The 19,198-nt window shown below is 42.8% G+C and overlaps 1 protein-coding gene across 1 annotated transcript in view; it reads left to right on the top strand.

Moving 5' to 3' along the window:
* IRAK1 (interleukin 1 receptor associated kinase 1) overlaps positions 1-19,198 on the top strand; it is a 40,152-nt gene that overhangs the window by 5,580 nt on the left and 15,374 nt on the right. Inside the window, exons 2-4 of the mRNA XM_075835431.1 lie at positions 14,997-15,173; positions 17,027-17,173; positions 17,990-18,117. Coding sequence (XP_075691546.1) covers positions 14,997-15,173; positions 17,027-17,173; positions 17,990-18,117 — 452 coding nt within the window. The remainder of the gene's footprint in view (positions 1-14,996; positions 15,174-17,026; positions 17,174-17,989; positions 18,118-19,198) is intronic.

The following is a 19,198-nucleotide window of genomic DNA, read 5'->3' as shown; positions in this document are numbered from 1 at the left end:
GGCACAGAATTTCCATAGGGAGATTCCAGTATTGCCATACTGGACGCAGCCTACAGATATAGTGTGTGACCTGTTTACTTCTAGTCAGTGCCGCTGCTGGGACTGGGTTACAAGCGACCGTGAAACCACTTGTCTTCCTATTTTACTGTGACCGAGACGCCGGGGATGATGTGTGGAAGTGTCGCTGTTACGAAATGGGGCTTTTACTAAGTGAGGCTATTAAACCTATTGTGGAGAACTAGAAGATACAAAACACGTTACAGAGCGTGTCCTCCCCAAAATCACATCCACATCGCGTTTTGTAATGTAGCTTTAGCATGTCCACCAGGAAAGCTCCAGACGTACGCACTCAACGTGTCCATAGGGCTCCATTAGCCTGGCCATAAGGCTGAATTTACACGAGCGTGTGCGTTTTGCGCGCGCAAAAGGCACTTAACAGCTCTGTGTGTCAGCCGCGTACGATGCGTGGCTGCGTGATTTTAGCGCAGCCGCCACCATTATGACACTGTTTGTATGTTTGTAAACAGAAAAGCACGTGGTGTTCTGTTTACATTCATAGTTTTACAGCTGTTGTGCGAATCACGCTGTTCGCACGGAAGTGCTGCGCGTGATTTTCACGCACCCATTGACTTTAATGGGTGCGTGATGCGTGAACAACGAACCAATATCGGACATGTCGTGAGTTTTACGCAGCGGACACACGCTGCATGAAACTCACGGGCTGTCTGCACGGCCCCATAGACTAACATAGGTCCGTGCGAGGCGCGTGAAAATCATGCGCGTTGCACGGACGTATTACATGTTCGTCTAAATCAGCCTTTACAGTGTAATTCTTTTTGTCTGACGTCATTGGGACCTAGGTGCTGGATTAAAATGTTAATATAAACTCTCTTATGGTCTCCTAATTTTGTTTCTTCTATCAGGCCTTGATCACATGGTGTAGATTTGATGCAGATTTTACGGCACCTAAACAAGGTCATAAAGTGCCTCCTGTCCTGGATCTAATCTTGGTTTTGGCTTCAAAAAAGCATGCAAAATCTGCATCCCATCTGCACAGTGTAAACAAGGCTTTAGGGGAGACTTTCAATTGCTGGGCTTACATTGTGCATTTTTTGATACGCTGCCTATATGTTCACACCTGCATCAGAGGAGCGGAACAAGGGAATAACGAAAGCAACGGTTCCATTGCACAACGGACACCGCCATCAGAACCCATTGGCTTCAATGGGTTCTGTTGGCTTTTTGTCGGGGTGTTCATGATTTTACAGGACACCATAGCGCAGCATGCTGTGCTATTGTCTCTGGTAATCCCTGCCGGATCTGTGACGGAGGCCCCTAACACAGATGTGAACGAGGTCTTAGCGGCACGTTTTTACAAGCTGTAATCTGGTCTTCAATTTAATGGTCATAGGCTCACAGCTGAAATGCTTTGTAAAAACGCTTGGGTGTTTAAAAATAAAAAAACGCATGCTGCAGCACCTATAGAAGTTGTCCACAGCTGTTGCTAAATTACAACTCCCAGCATGTGACTGTCAGGGCATGCTGGGAGATGTAGTTTCACAACTGATGGTGAGCCACAAGTTTGAGGCCACTGATGTAGAGGGTGTGAAGATCTGTTTTCTATGAGAAAAAAAGGATTCGGGAGATTTTCAATGTCTTCTGCTTGTGGAATGCGTTCTTATGCCTTCCTCCCCAGACACAACCTTCCTTATTTCTGGCTGAGGTCTGACGTAGCGGCGGCCACAAGTCCACAAGGAATTCACGTACCATTCACCTGACCACAAGAAACCTCAGAAGACGGGCAAGGTTTCAGCTGACCGGTTTGCAGGGCAACTATGGAAACTCTGAGGGCTCGTCCACACGTAACACAATTGCTGCATATTTTCCATCTGGAGTTGCGGACGGAGAATACAGTAGCAGCAAAGTGGGCTAGATTCAACAAATCTTATTCACACACTGCGTAAATTTTTCCGACTATAAATTGACCTGCAGTGCGTATTTGTTTATTTTTTTGTGGGTACCGCAGCATGTCAATTCCTGCTGCGGAAAGTGGACTGAATTTCTGCGTTTTTCAGAGGAGAGGTCACCATCTATTGACATTAAGAAAAAAGCTGAATTAATCCGCACCATTATCTGCAGTAAAAAACTCATGCATTTTCTGTAGCAATTCCATTGTGTGGACAAGCCCTAAGACCACCAGACACCGTAGCTTGTAAGGGAGCTGGTCATATCGTCAGAATATAGTAGGATATTGCTTTTAATGTAAGAGCTTGTCGTCATAGCGGAATTGCTGCAGAAAATTTCTGCAGCTATTCCGTTGAAATGAGCAGACTTTCCACTGCGGCAAAAATGCACAATTTCCTGCGGTTTTGACTGCAGAAAATGGTGCGTATTTTGCGGTGATTTTTCACAATGTTGGGACATCTCTGAAAAACGCAGCGATTCAGTCCACTTTGACATCCTGCGGTACAAAAAATACGCACTGCAGATCAATCTCTGCTCATAACTTTTACGCAGCGTGTGGAGGAGATTTGTTTACTCTCACCCACTTTGCTGCTACTGTATTCTGCTGCATTTTTTCCGTCCGCAATTAAAGACCGAAAATACACAGCAATGCTGCTACGTGTGGACGAGTCTCTAATACAGTGTTTCCTAACCAGTACAGCAGCAAATAGCCACTTGAGATGGCAAAATTATTTGTCTTTCCAAAGATGCTTGGCATGGGGGCAGGAAAAAAAGTGGTGAACAAATCTTGGCCAGTATATAGATTACAGAACGCTTTACCCGCCTCTATTTGTTGTGAGGTGGCGGGTTCCCTGCAAGTACATTTTTATTTTTATATATATATATTTTCCAGGAGCTCCATTATGGTAATACATTTGGGTATCGCTGCTCTGAGATACATTATATGGACAAAGGTATTGGTCCCCCCTCAGGTATTTCGTTCGGTCCCATTATCACAGGTGTATAAAATCCAGCACCTCGCCAGGATCGTTCTGAAAAGCTCACTGAATTCCAGCGTGGTCCTGTAATAGGACGTCACCGTTGTAACAAGTCAGTTTGTGAAACTTCTTTCCTCCTAGATATTCCACAATCAACTGTGAGGGGAAGTGTTTAGGAACCACAACAACACAGCCACGAAGTGCAGACCACGTAAAGTTATGAGGCATAAAAGTCGCCAACGCTCCGCTGACTCAATAACTGCTGAGCTCTAAACCTCCTCTGGCAATAACATCAGCACGAAAAATGTGCGCCGGGAGCTTCATGTCATGGATTTCCATGGCTGAGCAGCTGCATGCAGGACCTACATCACCAAACACATTGCCAAGTGTCGGATGTAGTGGTGTAAGGATTACAGAGGATCTTCTAATTAATCGGACAGGAAAAAAGTGGTAATATCGACTCTTTATTTAAAGAGTATATTCATTTATATGTTAAAGGGCTATTGAGACAATTGACGTTTATGGCGTCCTATATTAGGACTCTCCTGCTTCTCTATCTTTTTGCCGTTGGGTTAAACATCAAAATGGGAGTCACAGGACCCTCCTTCTTCCGATAGGATGGGGTCCTACCTCTGGGATATAAATGCACACTCATTACATTGACAAATCATTGGTCTGCATCGGATGTCGGGCTCATAAGTGTCAACCTAGCCTTTTAAATACCTGAATTACTACTTCTGCTGTTCTCTTCTCCACCCTTTATGGTGGGACAGTCCCCACCCTCTTAATATAAAGTTACTTCCTCATCCTAAACCCATGTGACGCCCATTACTATTCTCAGGAGGGGGACTCTCTTCTGCTTAATATTAATAGCAGTGATAAAATTGCCGATGTGATCTGAATCCGCACAATAATGCTCACGACTTTTACTCGGCCAGATTTCCTGGCCGTGAAGGTGCACCGATCGACAATAACGTGTCGATTGGCGCTCGTTTGCTCCATTTACATGGAGCAATAATCGTGACTCTGGGGATGAACGATCATTAATACGTCGTCCCCATACATTTTGCATCTGGTCACCTTAAAGATCTGCTCAGCTGCCAAATGAGCATTTGCTGTATCTTTGGCTGATTGCTGCCATGTTTGCAAGGAGCAATGATCGGGAAGGAGCGTTTGTACCATCATCTGCGTGTGTAAAAGCGTCTCAAGTAGAAAACCTTACATCTAATTGCACTGATATTGGCACTTGTTAAGCGTAATATATAACATTTAGGATGTATTCACATTGTCCAGTTTTTGTTCGGTGGTTTTTTTTCAGGGAACATATGCTTGAACATACTCTTACTTTTTGATATTTAACTAGGCTTACAGAAAGGTGGTGCTATCTAAACCATGAAATAGAAGATAGGGAAGGGCAGACAGATGGCAATGTAGCCTACGGAAGTGGTCTTGTAGCCAATTCACCAAGAAACAACTTTTTGTGTTTTCTGTTTTGTCTATGGAAATTTGTTCACGCTTCTATTCGTTCCATAGCGTTATAGTTTTATATCCAGCAAAAAAAAAACCTAATGGAAACTTGACTGACTCATAAGTCAATAGATAAAAAATGGATCCCTCATAACTGATCGTCACTGATCCATCATCTCCATCAATGCTCTTGTAAAAACGGAAATCATGATGCAAGTGTAAACAGGGCCTTACCTAGATACTGAAAAAGCTAATCAAACCACAGTAAAGTCTTATTTTTCTCCAATCCCGAACATCCGCCCTTCAACTGCACAGAAGGGGTATCCTCATTGGGCTCTAGGTAAACCATGAGAAGTCCGGGTATTGCTGCCTTAACATGGTACTAAAATGTTGCCATATTATGGCTGTCCGCAACCGGCAGAACTCCATGTGACCACAGAGAATGTGTCTATTACCTGTGCGGACCGTGCGGTCACCGCTACAGGAAGTCATGGACAGCCAATGAGTCGGAGGGTTGCGGGGAAGATGTACAGCGGATGTTTACAAGGTACTTTGGCTTTAATTTCTCTTACATTTGTGGAGTCTCTTGCCTTATATTGCGCCACATACACACAAGTGTCCTGAATACCCGCCGCTGAATGTAGATTTGATTGCTTTATATTTAGCCGGAGTCGTGCTGCGAGCTCCCATCATGCGGCTACTATTGTCAGGGCCCACCTTGTTTTTCGATGGCTTTCACTGGGAATTGTGCCAAGCTCAGTGTGAAATATATTTTGCATCCTATTGTATTGAACTCTTGGCAGGGTCTCGGAGGAAAGATTTGTATAACGCTTCGGGCATGGTATTTTAGTGCCACTATTGCAAAGTCCAATTGAATACCACTTGCTTTATATAGAATTGTGGCGGAGGAGAGAATGTAATGTTGGAATGTGTCAGATACGTGAGACGGTTCCTGTGTAATAGACGCGTGACCAACTGCTGTATATAAACCGTTATATATTCTGTAAACACGAGCGGCAGATACAATGGATCTGAACGCATTTAAAGGGCATTTCCCCCTAAAATGTTGGGGAGGAATTCCCTTTTATCCATTAAATTTCTTCATGTAGATCAGTTGTCTCCAACCTGTGGCTCTCTAGCTGTTGTGAAACTACAACTCCCAACATGCATTGAGTAGTAGTTTCAAAACCGTTGGAGACCATTGCTTAGACATAGGACTGCCCGGTGCATTGGAAGGTGGGGACATTGTGAATTGCGCAATCAATACTCCACATAGGCAAGTCATGGAAAGTCCGTGGATTCAGCTGATCTGCTATTGCCCCTTTGTCTAAATAATCTGTCTGTCTCTGGTCAGTGGAAATTCATATTTATAAACTTTTCAATAAATGCACAAACATTTTGTAAATGTTATTTTTATTTAGTAAACCTGTACCCTTACAATTGAATGGGGCTGCGCTGCAATATCACACATTACCTGAAGACCGGTGTGGCGCTGTTTTTGGAAGCAGGCAGAGCTCTTTCTCTAATCCTGGAAAACCCATTTAATGTTAGACAATGATCTTTACAATGAGCAAGTAGTCTAGAAAAACCCCTGCCGTATGTGTGTGAATAGATCTGACTAGACTTCCATGTTATTACACAATCATTATACATGAATTTCAGACTTCATAGGCCAAAATAAAGGAAAGCAGAGAAAATGGAAATAACAAAACCGTATTTAAAGGAGAGCTTGGGAGATATATAAAAAATCGGTACAGAGGTGGTCAGAGTCCTGGAATCAGCCGAGCTAAGCTGTTTCCGTAACTTCCACAAAATTGAACAGGAGTTACGGAAACCGCGTAGTACAGCGAGCTTGGCTGTTTCAGTACTCCTGGCCACCTTCTCACTGAGTCTCCGCATGGATGTGGCGGCCAGCTGCCATCTCACATAGTGGGGATGGGTTTGGGGGACCACCCATCTTGAAATAGGTGCAGGTCCCAGACCTGGGACCTACAACTATGACCTTTCTGGTAGATCACCAAACTCCGACTCCACAAAGTATTTCCCATTCCGAAAAAGTTTGTCCGCTCCTTTTTTGGCGGTTCTTTTTTTTTTTTTTTTTTCAATAAACCCTATCGCTACAACCGCTTGTGCAAGTTATGGAGCGGTTCGTCCGACTTTTATGGCGCACTTTTATAATTATTAATGAAATTGAATCCCTAATTGCTAGGAAATCTGCTGATGGATCACTGTTTTCTAATATTGGTTGCATGATCATATAAAAGCCTAAAACTCTGAAATAAAATCCTCTAAGCAGAAAGGAATGTCAGTATATTTGTTCTGGCTGCACACACCGGCTGAATCCTTTTCTCACCTCCTTGTGCTGTTCTTTCCAAAGCTTCTGAAATGAAAGAAAATGATTTGTCATCCTGATGTTTGACGTCTGAATTTAATCCATCCATTTTTTAGAAATAGAGCTGAAAGCTATGTCTTCTTTTCAGCACCGGTTTACAGTTTGTTAGATATAGTATAAATACAAAGTTGAGTAACGTTGTACATGCATTACTTATCTGGTACTGATTCCGAGCTACAGTTTGCATTACAGGCCGGAGCTGCATTCACAATTCAGCGTCACACTCCTATATTACAGCGTTTATGTTTTTTTTTTAAAAGCCAATTTCTGTTCAGTACTAAAGGTAAAAATTACACTTCCAAAAAGTACAAATCTCCAGAAAAAGCTCTGTGCCAAGTCAATACTTGGCGGTTTTCAGCCTACAGAATAATGAATGCAGCTCTGGAGAACTATAATACAGACTGTGAGTTAAAGATAAGTAATGCAATATATCTACAAAGTAATGAAAGTTTGTTAATAATTCTGTATGTAAACTGGTTTTCATACCCTTGAAATTAAGTGGTCTAATATGGTGTAAATCTCCAACTTCATAATATGCTGCTTAGTCAAAAGTATGTGGACACGTGAATCCTATGAATGCATTTGGCCAGTTTAGCTACGTCCATTGCTAACGTGGGGGAGGGGGTCATAGCTAGGTGAGGTCTGGCGGGGTATGTGCACCAGGTGCCAATAAGCCAATCTGCATTGGCCGGGGTATGGTACATGCCAACTATAAACTCTGTGCACTCTTCCCTTACTTCATGTTTTTGCTTACAATCTGAAAGTGGATCTGTCAGACTGTACAACCCTAGTCTGATAACAGATAGATATACTTTAATGATCAGACATTGGGGGAGATTTATCAAAACTGGTACTAAGGAAAAGTGGAGTAGTTCCTCCTAGCAACCAATCAAATTCCCCCTTTGCTCCAGTTTTGATAAATCCCGTTGACTTCCAGTCTCGTCTTGACTCAATTTGGTGTGAAATAATACATTTGCTCTTCCTGATTGGATGGACATGCGTCTTTTTTCGGCCTTGCAGGCAATGATACTATGACGACGCTCCTCTCCCTTACAGCTTTTATCACAGTCACTCCCGTTTTACTGACTCTTTCTGAACTGTAATGATTGTGACTCGCAAGTGATTCATAAGTGTTCTGGATCACCGCGCTATAAACCTAAGAATATCCTAATTGTTAGCAAGATTGTTCATCTTTGTTGTTCTATACGTATCCTCACGGATGTACTGAAATGCAGCAATTGGAAGAATTTGCTGTAAATATGTTATAGCCACTACCAAAATCCTGATCTGTTTCCGAGACAAGGAGTACCGCCTCCTTCCGTTGGCAATATGGCATGAAGCGGTAGCCGATACTGTAACAAATGTCAGCACAGTCTGTGAATGTCACTTACCGTCACCTGCCTGCCCACTCCATTGTGAAACCGGAAGAGGAGCCATGGGGGAAGGTGAGTATTAATAATTTTTTTTATATACTTCTTTGGGGGGGGGGGTTATGGAGTGCTTCCCTTTTTTATTTTTTTTCTTGTGAATCGTAGCTCATATATTTTTTCATCGGATGAACTATAGGTTGTGTTACAGATCAATGGCTGGCTGCTCCCCAGCTGTTATAAAACGATGACCCCCATTGCCAGAACTGCTGTTTTCTGCAGAACGATAATCTCCAACTTTGCAAAGCTTGATAGATGAAGCTGCGCATCGCTCCTATTTACAGCAGAATCACAGGTCAGACGTGGCAGCCTGGAGCTCTGGTGCTGGATTATGCCGCTCAGCAGATTTGTGTTTTGCCCTGGTGTCGTGCACTGCGCATCTCCGGGTGATCGGCCTCCATTGTGGTCGTATCCACTTGGATATTCTGCTGTTTTATTAGACCTCAAATGGGATGAAAGAACAAAACCTAAGCCACGTGTACACTACAAAATGCCACTGCCCAGACCTGGAGCGATCAATATGGGATTTCTGTTCGCCCCTGTTACGAGTAGTTGGGTGCCCGGAATAATGAGACGTATCGATGTATCAGACCTGCAGCTTTCTACATGAATCACGGCTGCTGTTGTGGAAGCTCCAGACAGGGCCGCCCTCGTGTTATTGAGCGTGTGACGAAACCGAGAAACTACTGTCAAAATGAAAGATTCACATCCGTTACCAGTCATAGGAAATTATGGAAATTGCTGAGGGTGGATCCTAATTTCTTAGGGCTATGTCATAAGTGGTTAATAAGAGTGATTATTTTTTTATTTTATTTTTTTTGTGAATGAGTTTTTAGTATGCGGATGCCGGCTTCCATGCATTAGTAGTTGCTGCGGAGACCAGCATGTAATCCTGGTGCTGTGTACGTATTCCTGACTCTTTATTAACCGGCTGCCAGGGCTCTGTATTAACCCCTGGTTAGTATCTATTGTATGCCGTCCGTGTCCTCTGGTTTATGCATACGTGATAGTTTTCTGAATGACGTTTGTAGGCGGCATATCTTTTTGCTTATTTACGTGGAGACCAGTTGCTATTGTTCTGACTTGAAGTGAAGCTCTACCTTTTTAACATTGCAGCAGCATATTTGTAATGTATTCCATATTATAATGTAGCTTATTTATGTCTGTTGCTTACATAGTGCCAACATATTCCACCGCGCTGTACAGAAGTTGTCGTCACTCGTATCCGGTCTTGTCCCCAATGGGGCTCACGATCTAATTTCCCAATATCACACACACGCACGGGCCAATGTCATAGGAAGCCAATTAACTTATCAGTATGGAAAGAAATTGGGGAACCCGAAGAAAATCTATACAAACTCATGTGGATGCTGTGTTTGGTTGGATTCGAACACAGGACTTGTAGTGCTGCAACGAAACGTGTTGTTTTCTCGTGCTACCGGGAAACTATCAACAAGCTGCTGCTGAGAGATCTATTATTATGGTGATATCTAATATGTATATTCTGATGGTAATTTAGACTATATGGGTGTTCATGAGCAGGAGATATTCAGGTGTTAGTAAGCCAGGCTGCCCTGGATATTCACACCAGCCATAAAGCAATCCATAAACTGCTCGTTGACTGGTTCCTGGGAGTAAGGCCCTGTTCACATCAGCGTTGCCCTTCCGTTGAGGGGTTCCGTCTGAGGTTTCTGTTGGGTAACCCCTCAACAAAAAGGCAAACAGAAACCGTAGCTTCCGTTTGCATCACCATTGATCTCAATGGTGATGGAAACGTTGCTAGTGGTTTTTGTCACCGTTGTGAACGGGTTCCGTTGTTTTGATGGAATCTATACCTCCCCGAGGTGTACAATTAATGTATATGTATGGCATCCGTCACCTATAGGCTCCCATGTTAAAAAACATACTGTGTGGTATACGTCTTATTAGTGCAGAAATATTACAGACCAATATGTTGAAGAAGACCTGTCATGGCAACATACGGGGTCTATTTAAAAGCACCCCCACTGAACAGCCCCGCCCCGATCTGCCATTCAAGGAGCTGCAAGTGATCGCATGCTGTTTGTTGATTAGTGCCGCCTCCCAGCTGAGTGGCCAACATGGATCACGTCATGCTGATGTGACTGCTGCCATCTGGTTCTAGGACATGTCGCCACATTATAAAGCATTTATATGGAAGCTGCATATACAAAGATGCCACCTCGCACCAGCCTAAAAGTCTTTCTGTCATCGCCGCCATTTCTCCCAATCTCAGGACCAATGCACATGACCGTGGAAAAATGTCACAATTACGGACCCGCCCGGTTCTATTGGCCGCGGACGCCTTTCCTCTAGCGCTACGGAAAGGTGTCCATGCCGTAGAACTGTGCCGGGAAATATGGAGCATGTCCTACTTTTCGGATTTTGCGGTCCGTGCTCCTATACTTTGTTTGGGAGCATTGTACGAAAATGCGTCGCCGGCCGTGCCCGCAATCACTGGATTACGGGCACGGCCGTGTGGATAAGGGCCTTACTCTTAGGCCCCATGCACATGGCTGGGCACGGTCGGATGCCAACCGCATTTTCGGGACCACAAAGTATGGGAGCACGGCCCGCAAAATGCAAAAGGACGGACGTGTTCCATATTTTTCAGAACATTTCTACGGCATGGACACCCATCCAGTGTTCAGTGGAAGTGAATGGGAGGTTTATTACGGTCGTGTGCGTTGTCTATTATGCTGGAATGTCAGCAATGTTGTATGAGAAGTTGTTGGCTGTGTATTCATTTTAGGAAATGAAGTTGGGTTTTCTGCAGATCCTGGGCAGGCAGCGACCGCAATAAACAGCCAGACAAGGATTAAGGCCACCATTTAGATAATCCATCTTTAGAACAATGTCCAAAATATGTGAATATAAGTAGAAATTCATTTTTGTATTGGCATAAAGAGACCGCTCTGCATGGGTTCCTTAGGCATAATTCCTAAATAATAGAACATCTGCTTCCATGGATGAAGACTATACAACAAAGCAGCTGTCATCCTTAATGTGTGTCCCGCAAAGTATTTTGGTTGGTATTTTTTGGTTTACATTATTTTTCCGGGTCAAATGTGATTCAGAAAGACATGGGGGAGATTTATTAACAGTCCTAAATGTAGGCCGGATAATACTAGACCAGACCAGCAGAAATGGACAACACTTCAAGGGCGCTCGCTCTGATAAATTTGCCGCATCTTGCTAGACAGGTTAGACTTTTTTTCTTTCTTATGCCACCTCTTGGCTAGCGTACTTTTGACATCAGTATTTTGCGCCAGAGGAGTGAGTGGTGCCCGCTTTTAATAAATTTGTATTTTACGACTCCTTAGCCACACGCTTTAACTAGTCCTTTTCATTACTGTCGAGAAAGATGCATAAGTGTCTAAAATGCTAAAAATTGGGGCTGCTTTTTTGGTGCAAATTACGATGTTCATCTCCCCGCATTGTTTTGATACCACTGCAGTAATTACTATATAGTAAAGATATAAACGTGTCCACGAGATGCAGTCTGGACGTATACTGAACATGCCGAAGTGAGTAAGGGAGGAACAAAAATCACTTCAAGGCAGTAAAATGAGATGGAAAATTGACCCCCAATATGCAATGTTAGTTCTTATTGTCCGACATAATCATGGGGGGGGAGGGGGTCGTACGTGAGAAGGAAAAGAACCAAAAAATTTATATTAAAGCCATCTTGGTATGTTTCCTGAAAACATTGTTTAAATATCTTGTTACTGGCCCCAGTGATTAGATGTAGAATTTGCAGCTTCTATGTCCTCATGACAACACTTCTTGTTTACAGAGCTCAGGCAGCTAAGTGGAGGAATACCAGTTGGATCTTTTCATTGAGTTTGTTGAAAAATGAAAACTACATTCTTAATGGGTATGAATACGTGCCTCTGACACTTGATTTATGCTCTATATGATATCCTTACTACTATTGAAGGCAGTCAACCTGTCTAAAGCCTGCAGCAAGGCACTAGGTCCTCCAGGCTCTGTCCATTCTTGGCTCTATGAGATGCCCACTTGCCTGTAGTGCTGCTCCAGATGTTGTAGGACTTCCTTGGACCTGCAGTTGGAACTCTGGCTACTTTACCACTGTGGTGTCCCCAATCTTTAGCACGGCTGGAACTTTCTTCGAAGGTGCAGTATCATGTTTGCTGTTGTACACGCAAGGACACAGCTCACGTTCTGGTTTTGATCAGGTTTTTTTTTAATGCAGTTTTTGAAGCCAAAACCAGGGCAGGTTCAAAAAAGAAAAGTTGACTGTATGCTTTTATATTGTATTTTTATGATCCAAGCCTAAGTTTAGCATAAACTTTTTCATCAAAATTCCTGATCAAAACGTGCGTACACGTACAGGCAGCCTTGTAGGAGTTGTCTACTTTGGATAATCTGTTTTTGTTAAGTAATAAACTGATTACAAAGTGTTTCACTGATAAGACCCGCCAGTGATCAGCTGTGATCTGTGGTGGAACCTGTCAGCAAGTATTCAATTTCCCTGCAGCGCCACCACTGGGGAAATGAAACATTACACCGATTCTATTGAAATCAATGGGCTGTCTGTGTAAAGCACAAACATTCTGGATCCCCCAGAGTGAATGATGTTTTTTGTAGCCACTCTCTAGTCTGGCTAAAGGCTCCATTACACGGGCTAATGATCAGGAGAACGAGTTTTTGTCCGAACACTTGTTCCTGATCATTGCCCTGTGTAAACAGGGCAGCAATTAGCCGACGAACAAGCAAACGCTCATTCATCGGCTGATTGAATCATTTATGCTGCCCTGAAAATCATCGTTGCTGGCAGCGCATCTCCCCTTGTAAACACGGGATGAGATGCTGACATTATGTGGAACGAACTATTGTATTAACGATTGTTCGTCCCCATACATTTTTTACATTCGCCCGTGTAAAATAACCTTCAAACAAGCGACCTGTAACTACCGGCGTTCGTTATGGGCACATATCTGTCCATGTAAACCAGCCTTCAGAGAGGAGGATCCTGAATGTTGGACGCCCCTCTATTAACTCAGAATTGCCTAATAAGATATTTTGTCTAAACCAGACAGCCCCCTTATCCATCGCTGTACATTCTCGGCTCCCTACTTGATCATCTTCCTGGAAAGCACAACATCTGATATGTAGGTACCCGGCTGGATGAAGGGGGCTATTATCAGAGAAAAGCTGCTCTTGAAACTTATTTGCCACGAACCAAAGCTAAATATTACTTTCAGCAATATTATATTCAAGTGGTTGTACCAATGTGACTGAGCTGCAATACCAGACATAGCCCATGGATAAAGGTGGCGCTGTATCTGGAGAAAAAAAAAACAACCTTGCACAACCCCTTTTTAAGGTTTTTATTTCTTTTGTATACCAGTTTAGATAGATACCAGTATGATATCATATAGATGCATTGTTCAAAGAAGAATGTCTTAGCTTTTTTTTATTTCCACCCCTACAATAGTAACATGAAAAGTCCCTAAGATTTTGTGTGGGAAGTCCTCTGCATTTTCTATTTAGCGGCTTGTCTTTTTCGTCTAAAGGGCGAGTACTGTTTAGTATGAGCCACTAATAGCCATTACAACCCTCATAGTTGTGTCCTGGACGAAGTGCTTTAATCCAATGTAAATCTGCGTCGTTGTACAGTTTTGTTCCATAATGATGATTGTTTATATGTAATACAAATGATCGGGCGAGCCAGCGCTCGTTATTTATCATTGGCCCGGGTTAACAGGGCAGTGATCAGCCGACGAACGAGCAAATTCTTATTCGTCGGCTGAATACATCTTTTATGGAACCCTAAAAATGGTCGCTCGGGGGCAGCACATTTACCTGTGTAAAAAGGGGATGAGCTGCCAACAAGATGCAAATATATGGGGGCTCCCACTCATTGCTCTGTTTAAAGAGGACCTGTCACTAGATCATATAAGTTGAACTTGTTTACTGACCTGAATAGCACGGCCTCCCCTATTCCAGCGCTGGTTGTTTGTTTTTTTTTTTTTTTTATGCCCGTTCCAGAGATATGACCCACTTGTTGTCTTTTGCTCCCTATTTGTTAATTTGTCATAAGCCAAAGCCAAGTGGGTGGTGCTAGCTTCCCTGCCCCTGATGCTGACCAATCAGCGCGAGGCAGCTTGAGGGTAGTTCACGCCCAGTTGGCTAACAACAACAAATTAGCATATAGGGAGTCACCACAACAGTGGTCCATATTTGTGGAACAGTGGGGGTCCAGGAAAAAAAAGAAAAACCAGCGCTGGAGTCAGGGAGACTGCTATTCAGGTCAGTAAACCAGTTCAACTTAAGTGACCTAGTCACAGTTCCTCTTTAAATGGATTGAACAAGCGCCGATCGACACGCTATATTAATAATTGTTTACCAGGCAGAAAATCCCTCTCCCGAGCCTGAAATTGCTGATAACCGGGAACAATAGAATTGAATCCTCTGCAAAGCAAATAGCGATCGGTTAACTCCTCATACACACGAACGTGTGCGCCGTCCGAGTCCCGTCAGTGATCCGAGGAAAGATAGGACATGTTCTATCTTTCCTCAGATCGGAGACTCGGACCATTTTTCACGGACCCGATTCACCCGCTAAAGTAAATAGGTCCGTGAAGACTATCGGGTGCCACTCGGATGCCATCAAAAACGGCCTGAGTGGCACAACGGTCGTATGCATGAGGCATAAGCGTATCTGTAGTGATTTGTGCGTCCGCGTCCCTGTCAGTGAACATGGTTGTACTGTCTGTTTTTCAGCTTCCATGATTATTCCTGACCAGACCAATCTGCGGCTCCTGGAACAACAGGGACAACGGAGGAGTCGAACAGAAGGGGCCATGTGGAAATGGATGAACAGAAATGCTCGACTGAAGGACCTGCTGCTCATCTTAAGGAAGCTGAGTTTATTGCGGGCGCTCAACATTTTTGAATGCTGTGAGTCCATCTGATTTATTTTGAATAAGTACTATTCGCTTTAAAAACACTGGGCTCGTACATAAGAACTGTTCTCCGGTGTTGCCCATAGTGATGAAGCAGATCACTTCTTTTATTTTAAAATTAGTTCTAGGAAGATGAAAGCTGGAATGTGATTTGGTTGCTTTGGGCATACTGAGAAACGTAGCCCAATACATTCAGCAACGTCTATAAGGGTGTTCTCTCACAATGACAACCCCTATCCATATGCCCGTTCAGGACCCCCTTTGTGATTCAAAACTGGGAGTTGCTATGGAAGAGTGTCTGACTCTGGCAGAGCCGAAACGCCCATGTATTACATGGTAAGCCATTCGTTTTAATGGCCACCATGTAATAATACATTTGATCATTGGGGTTTTGTAGAGCAGGATCAGCTGATCGCCGGGGTTGTCATGAGACGACCTTCTGAATTTACCGGGAAAGTCTTGTGTATTTGATTTTAGTTTAATTCTATCCAAGTCTGTAGAACAAAAGTAGTAATGGGTTATTGTTTTTAAATGTATCTATTTATGTAATTTCAAAAACTTCCCTGGTGAGGCCAAATTGGAGACACAAACTTCCTTCCTGTATTGTGTCTATAGACCGTTCGGCAGGGTGTGCGTGTGATTTATGGCAGATGCCATGAATAGAATTATATTTTATATGGCATGCTCATAGACTATTACAGTCTTTAGGAAGTGGCAGAGGACAGTGCCCTCCCTCAGAGTGACACGGGAGCGGCCTAGGCCTCCAGCAGAATAAGAAAGCTGTCATTAACTGACCCACCCTCTAATGATAATGAGATGACTCTGCTCATATTGACCAAGTCTTTACAGCAAAGTTGACAAGTTTGTTCTCCCCTGGCCAGCGTTCAAACGATAATATTTCAAGAACTACCAAGATTAAAGAAAAATCCTGATTTAAATAACGTTCTTTCCTGATAATACAAGCCCTTAAGGCAACTTCATGTAAAAATCTGCACGTTACATGCAGATTTTGCTGCTGATCTTTTGCAGATTTCCCCCTATTCCTTGCAAAGGGCAACCGATTTTAGCATACATTAGACTAAAAAATTTGCATCATGCTCTGATTTCCGCGCAGATTCTTTCCACTACATATGGAGGGGGTTTTGAAAACTCCATCCACTTGTATTATACTGTAAATTGTTTCAGACTTGCGGCGTGGTAATGCAGGGATTACAAGGATGCTAGATTTACATCTGCTGGTTATGCAGCCAATGCTGAACAATGTTGGTGCTTCACTTAGTTTAAAGGTGGAAAAGTCATAACACAGCGCCAGGTCCAACCTGACTGTCTTTTAAGACAATAGCAGATTAGTGTACAGGATCTGCTCCCTGTTGATGAATCTGCTGTACCTGGGAAGAAACAGCTGCACTGTTGGTGTATTCTGTGCCGATATTAGGAAGTCTCCCCTATTGTTGGTGGTGAGATCTTTTAGATCTTGCTGGTGGTATGTGAAGCCATATGCTATGGCTGCTCCAAGCTCTCCAGTACCAAATAATTATAAATCTGTGATCATTGTCAGTTTTGTTGTAGGTGACAGTCTGGTCACTAGTGGGGTTGTGTGTGTCAAAAAGGGGTTTTCCAGGACTGTATTAACTGACCATCCTTAGGATAGGCCATCAATATCAGACCGGTGGAAGGCTGCCTCCCCTTCATGGTTACCCAGGTAGAGCACCATATCTGTGGTTGTGGCTGTGCCTGGTACTGCAGCTCAGTTCCATTCATTTTACTTCCTAAGAATAGACCATCAATATTACAGTTCTGGAAAACCCCTTTTGAGATTTTTATTTTTTTTCCCTTTTTCTTTTGTAGGGAGGCTGGAATATGAATCTAATTTGGCAGCTACTCAAAGCACTCAACCAGCCAAGGAACCTTGTAATCCCACACGTATATGGCCTTGCCCAGAGCACAGTCACGTGGAGAAGAGAAAGCCGCCTTCAGAAACTACACCTTTATCTGGTAATTGAAAATCAAAAAATTACAGCTGCAATATCCTTCATAGTGGCGATGGTGGTTCATTGTAGAATGGTTCAGCCATCTGGTCCACTAAGCAGTAGGTTTCCTCAATAACGCAGTCTTGTCTTAACAGAACTTTTTGCGATCTTGTTCATTTCATATAAGATGTAAAGCTATGTCCTACAGCATAGTACTTACTATATGAAATGGGATAGATATAGACCGTTGTATTGCAGTCTTCAAGCATGATTTGTCCACAGGATGCTATTCCTCTCTTTATTATGGGTGAATATATAAAGACCAATTTTGCAGATTCCACATAAAGAGGACCTATCCGCTCTCCTGACTTTTTTTTTAGTTTTAGTAAATACTTCTGTTAAGGGGAACGTAATGCAACAGTTCAAGGGTATATTTTCTTATAACTCTGCATTGTGCCGTTCCTCTGTTATTCCTCCTGGAAATGTATGAATATATGGACAACTGGGAGCTGCTGTTCTTGTCAATAAGGTGTGTCACTTAACGAACAGTGACCAATCCGTTCTGACATAGTTTGTAGGAAACTAGCCATTGACTAGGAAAATGGCAACACCCAGTTATCAATTTATTCATTCATTTCCAGGAGTCGTAACAGAGCGACAGTTTAGCTTTCTAAGAAAATATTCTCCTGAATTATTAATTCATGAGGAATACAAATATTTATTAAAAACTGACTTGTCAGGAGAGCCGACAGGTCCTCTTAAAACTTGGTATTCTAATCGTTAACATATTAAAAATGGAAATTCTTAAGCTTATTTGTATGCATGTGTGTGTTGCTTTTAGGGAACCCTCTACCTCTTCCTGGCCCCCCTCCTCCACACCTGTTTTCCAGCAGCATTTGCCCATCCAAAGCATCAAGGTCTGACAGCTGCAGGGACAGCACTACTAGTAATACTCATTCTTCTATTCAGGTGAGTCCAAAGCTTCAATCATTTTACACATCTTACATACGTACACTTGGCCACGTGACTACACCTCATTTTTAATCTTTACCAGGGCTTGGAGCACCGTTGTTTTATGAGTTCCAATGCCCTGTTCCCCTTTTTGCATATATGGTTACTGCTTGTAGAGAATGTACGTACATAGGAGGTTAAAGGGAAGGTCCCCCTTTGCAACAATTTTATTTTAAATTGCTTTAATGTATCTAAATTTAAAATGAATCAACTTTGCAAATTGTCTTTAAAGGAGCACTAAACAAAGAAAATTCACCAAAAAATAATATATATATATAAATCTCTATCCCAGAACTTCCTGTCTTAATCTCCTTTTTTTTTTTTTTTTTTTTTTTTCCTTTTTAAACCTATATTTTTTTTTTTCTCATATTACAATTAAAACTGAGAAATATATAAAGAAAGCTTCTCTGTGTATTCCAGGAGATCAGCCATTTCTTCCTCACAATTCTGTGTCTGGCTGCAGCAGCAAGCAGCCTCTCCCCTCTACCCTGTCTGCAGTAGGACACAAAGATAGTTAAGCCCCCCCACCCTTTGCTAAGTCAAGAGATCAATAGGGAATTAACCCCTGTGTGCTCTGCAAGCTTTTTACAATTTTCAGGAACATGCAGAAGATCCTGGAGACTGACAAGTTTTTCCTTAAAAGTCTCCTACCGTTTTGTGTCTGCAGTTCCTATTCAGATCACAAATAACCACTGAGTAGTCTGATCCTGCAGTCATACTACCATCCATTTGTTCCATATCTTCTTGTTAACCTACCAAATGTGGTTTAGTAAGAATCCGAGTACAGATGAAAGGGAGTATGCTTGCAGGTTTAAGCTACACATGGTTTGTTTGCAGTTTATTAACATGGAGACACACCAGTCTGCATAGGAGCTGTAGACCCAAAATGACAGATTTTAAATTAAAGGGGTTATCAGTATTTGAAAATCAAGGGCCTAGCAATATAAGATTGGTGGGGGTCCGACTCATGGCACCCATGCCGGTCAGCTGTTTGAAGGAGCCGCGGCGCTCTTAAGACAATGTTTATATAGGTTTCATT

The sequence above is a fragment of the Rhinoderma darwinii genome, chromosome 8 (assembly GCF_050947455.1).
Source record: "Rhinoderma darwinii isolate aRhiDar2 chromosome 8, aRhiDar2.hap1, whole genome shotgun sequence".
NCBI classification, from domain to species: domain Eukaryota; kingdom Metazoa; phylum Chordata; class Amphibia; order Anura; family Rhinodermatidae; genus Rhinoderma; species Rhinoderma darwinii.
The sequence above is the reverse complement of the archived record's forward strand: the minus strand, read 5'-3'. Positions and strand labels throughout refer to the sequence as shown.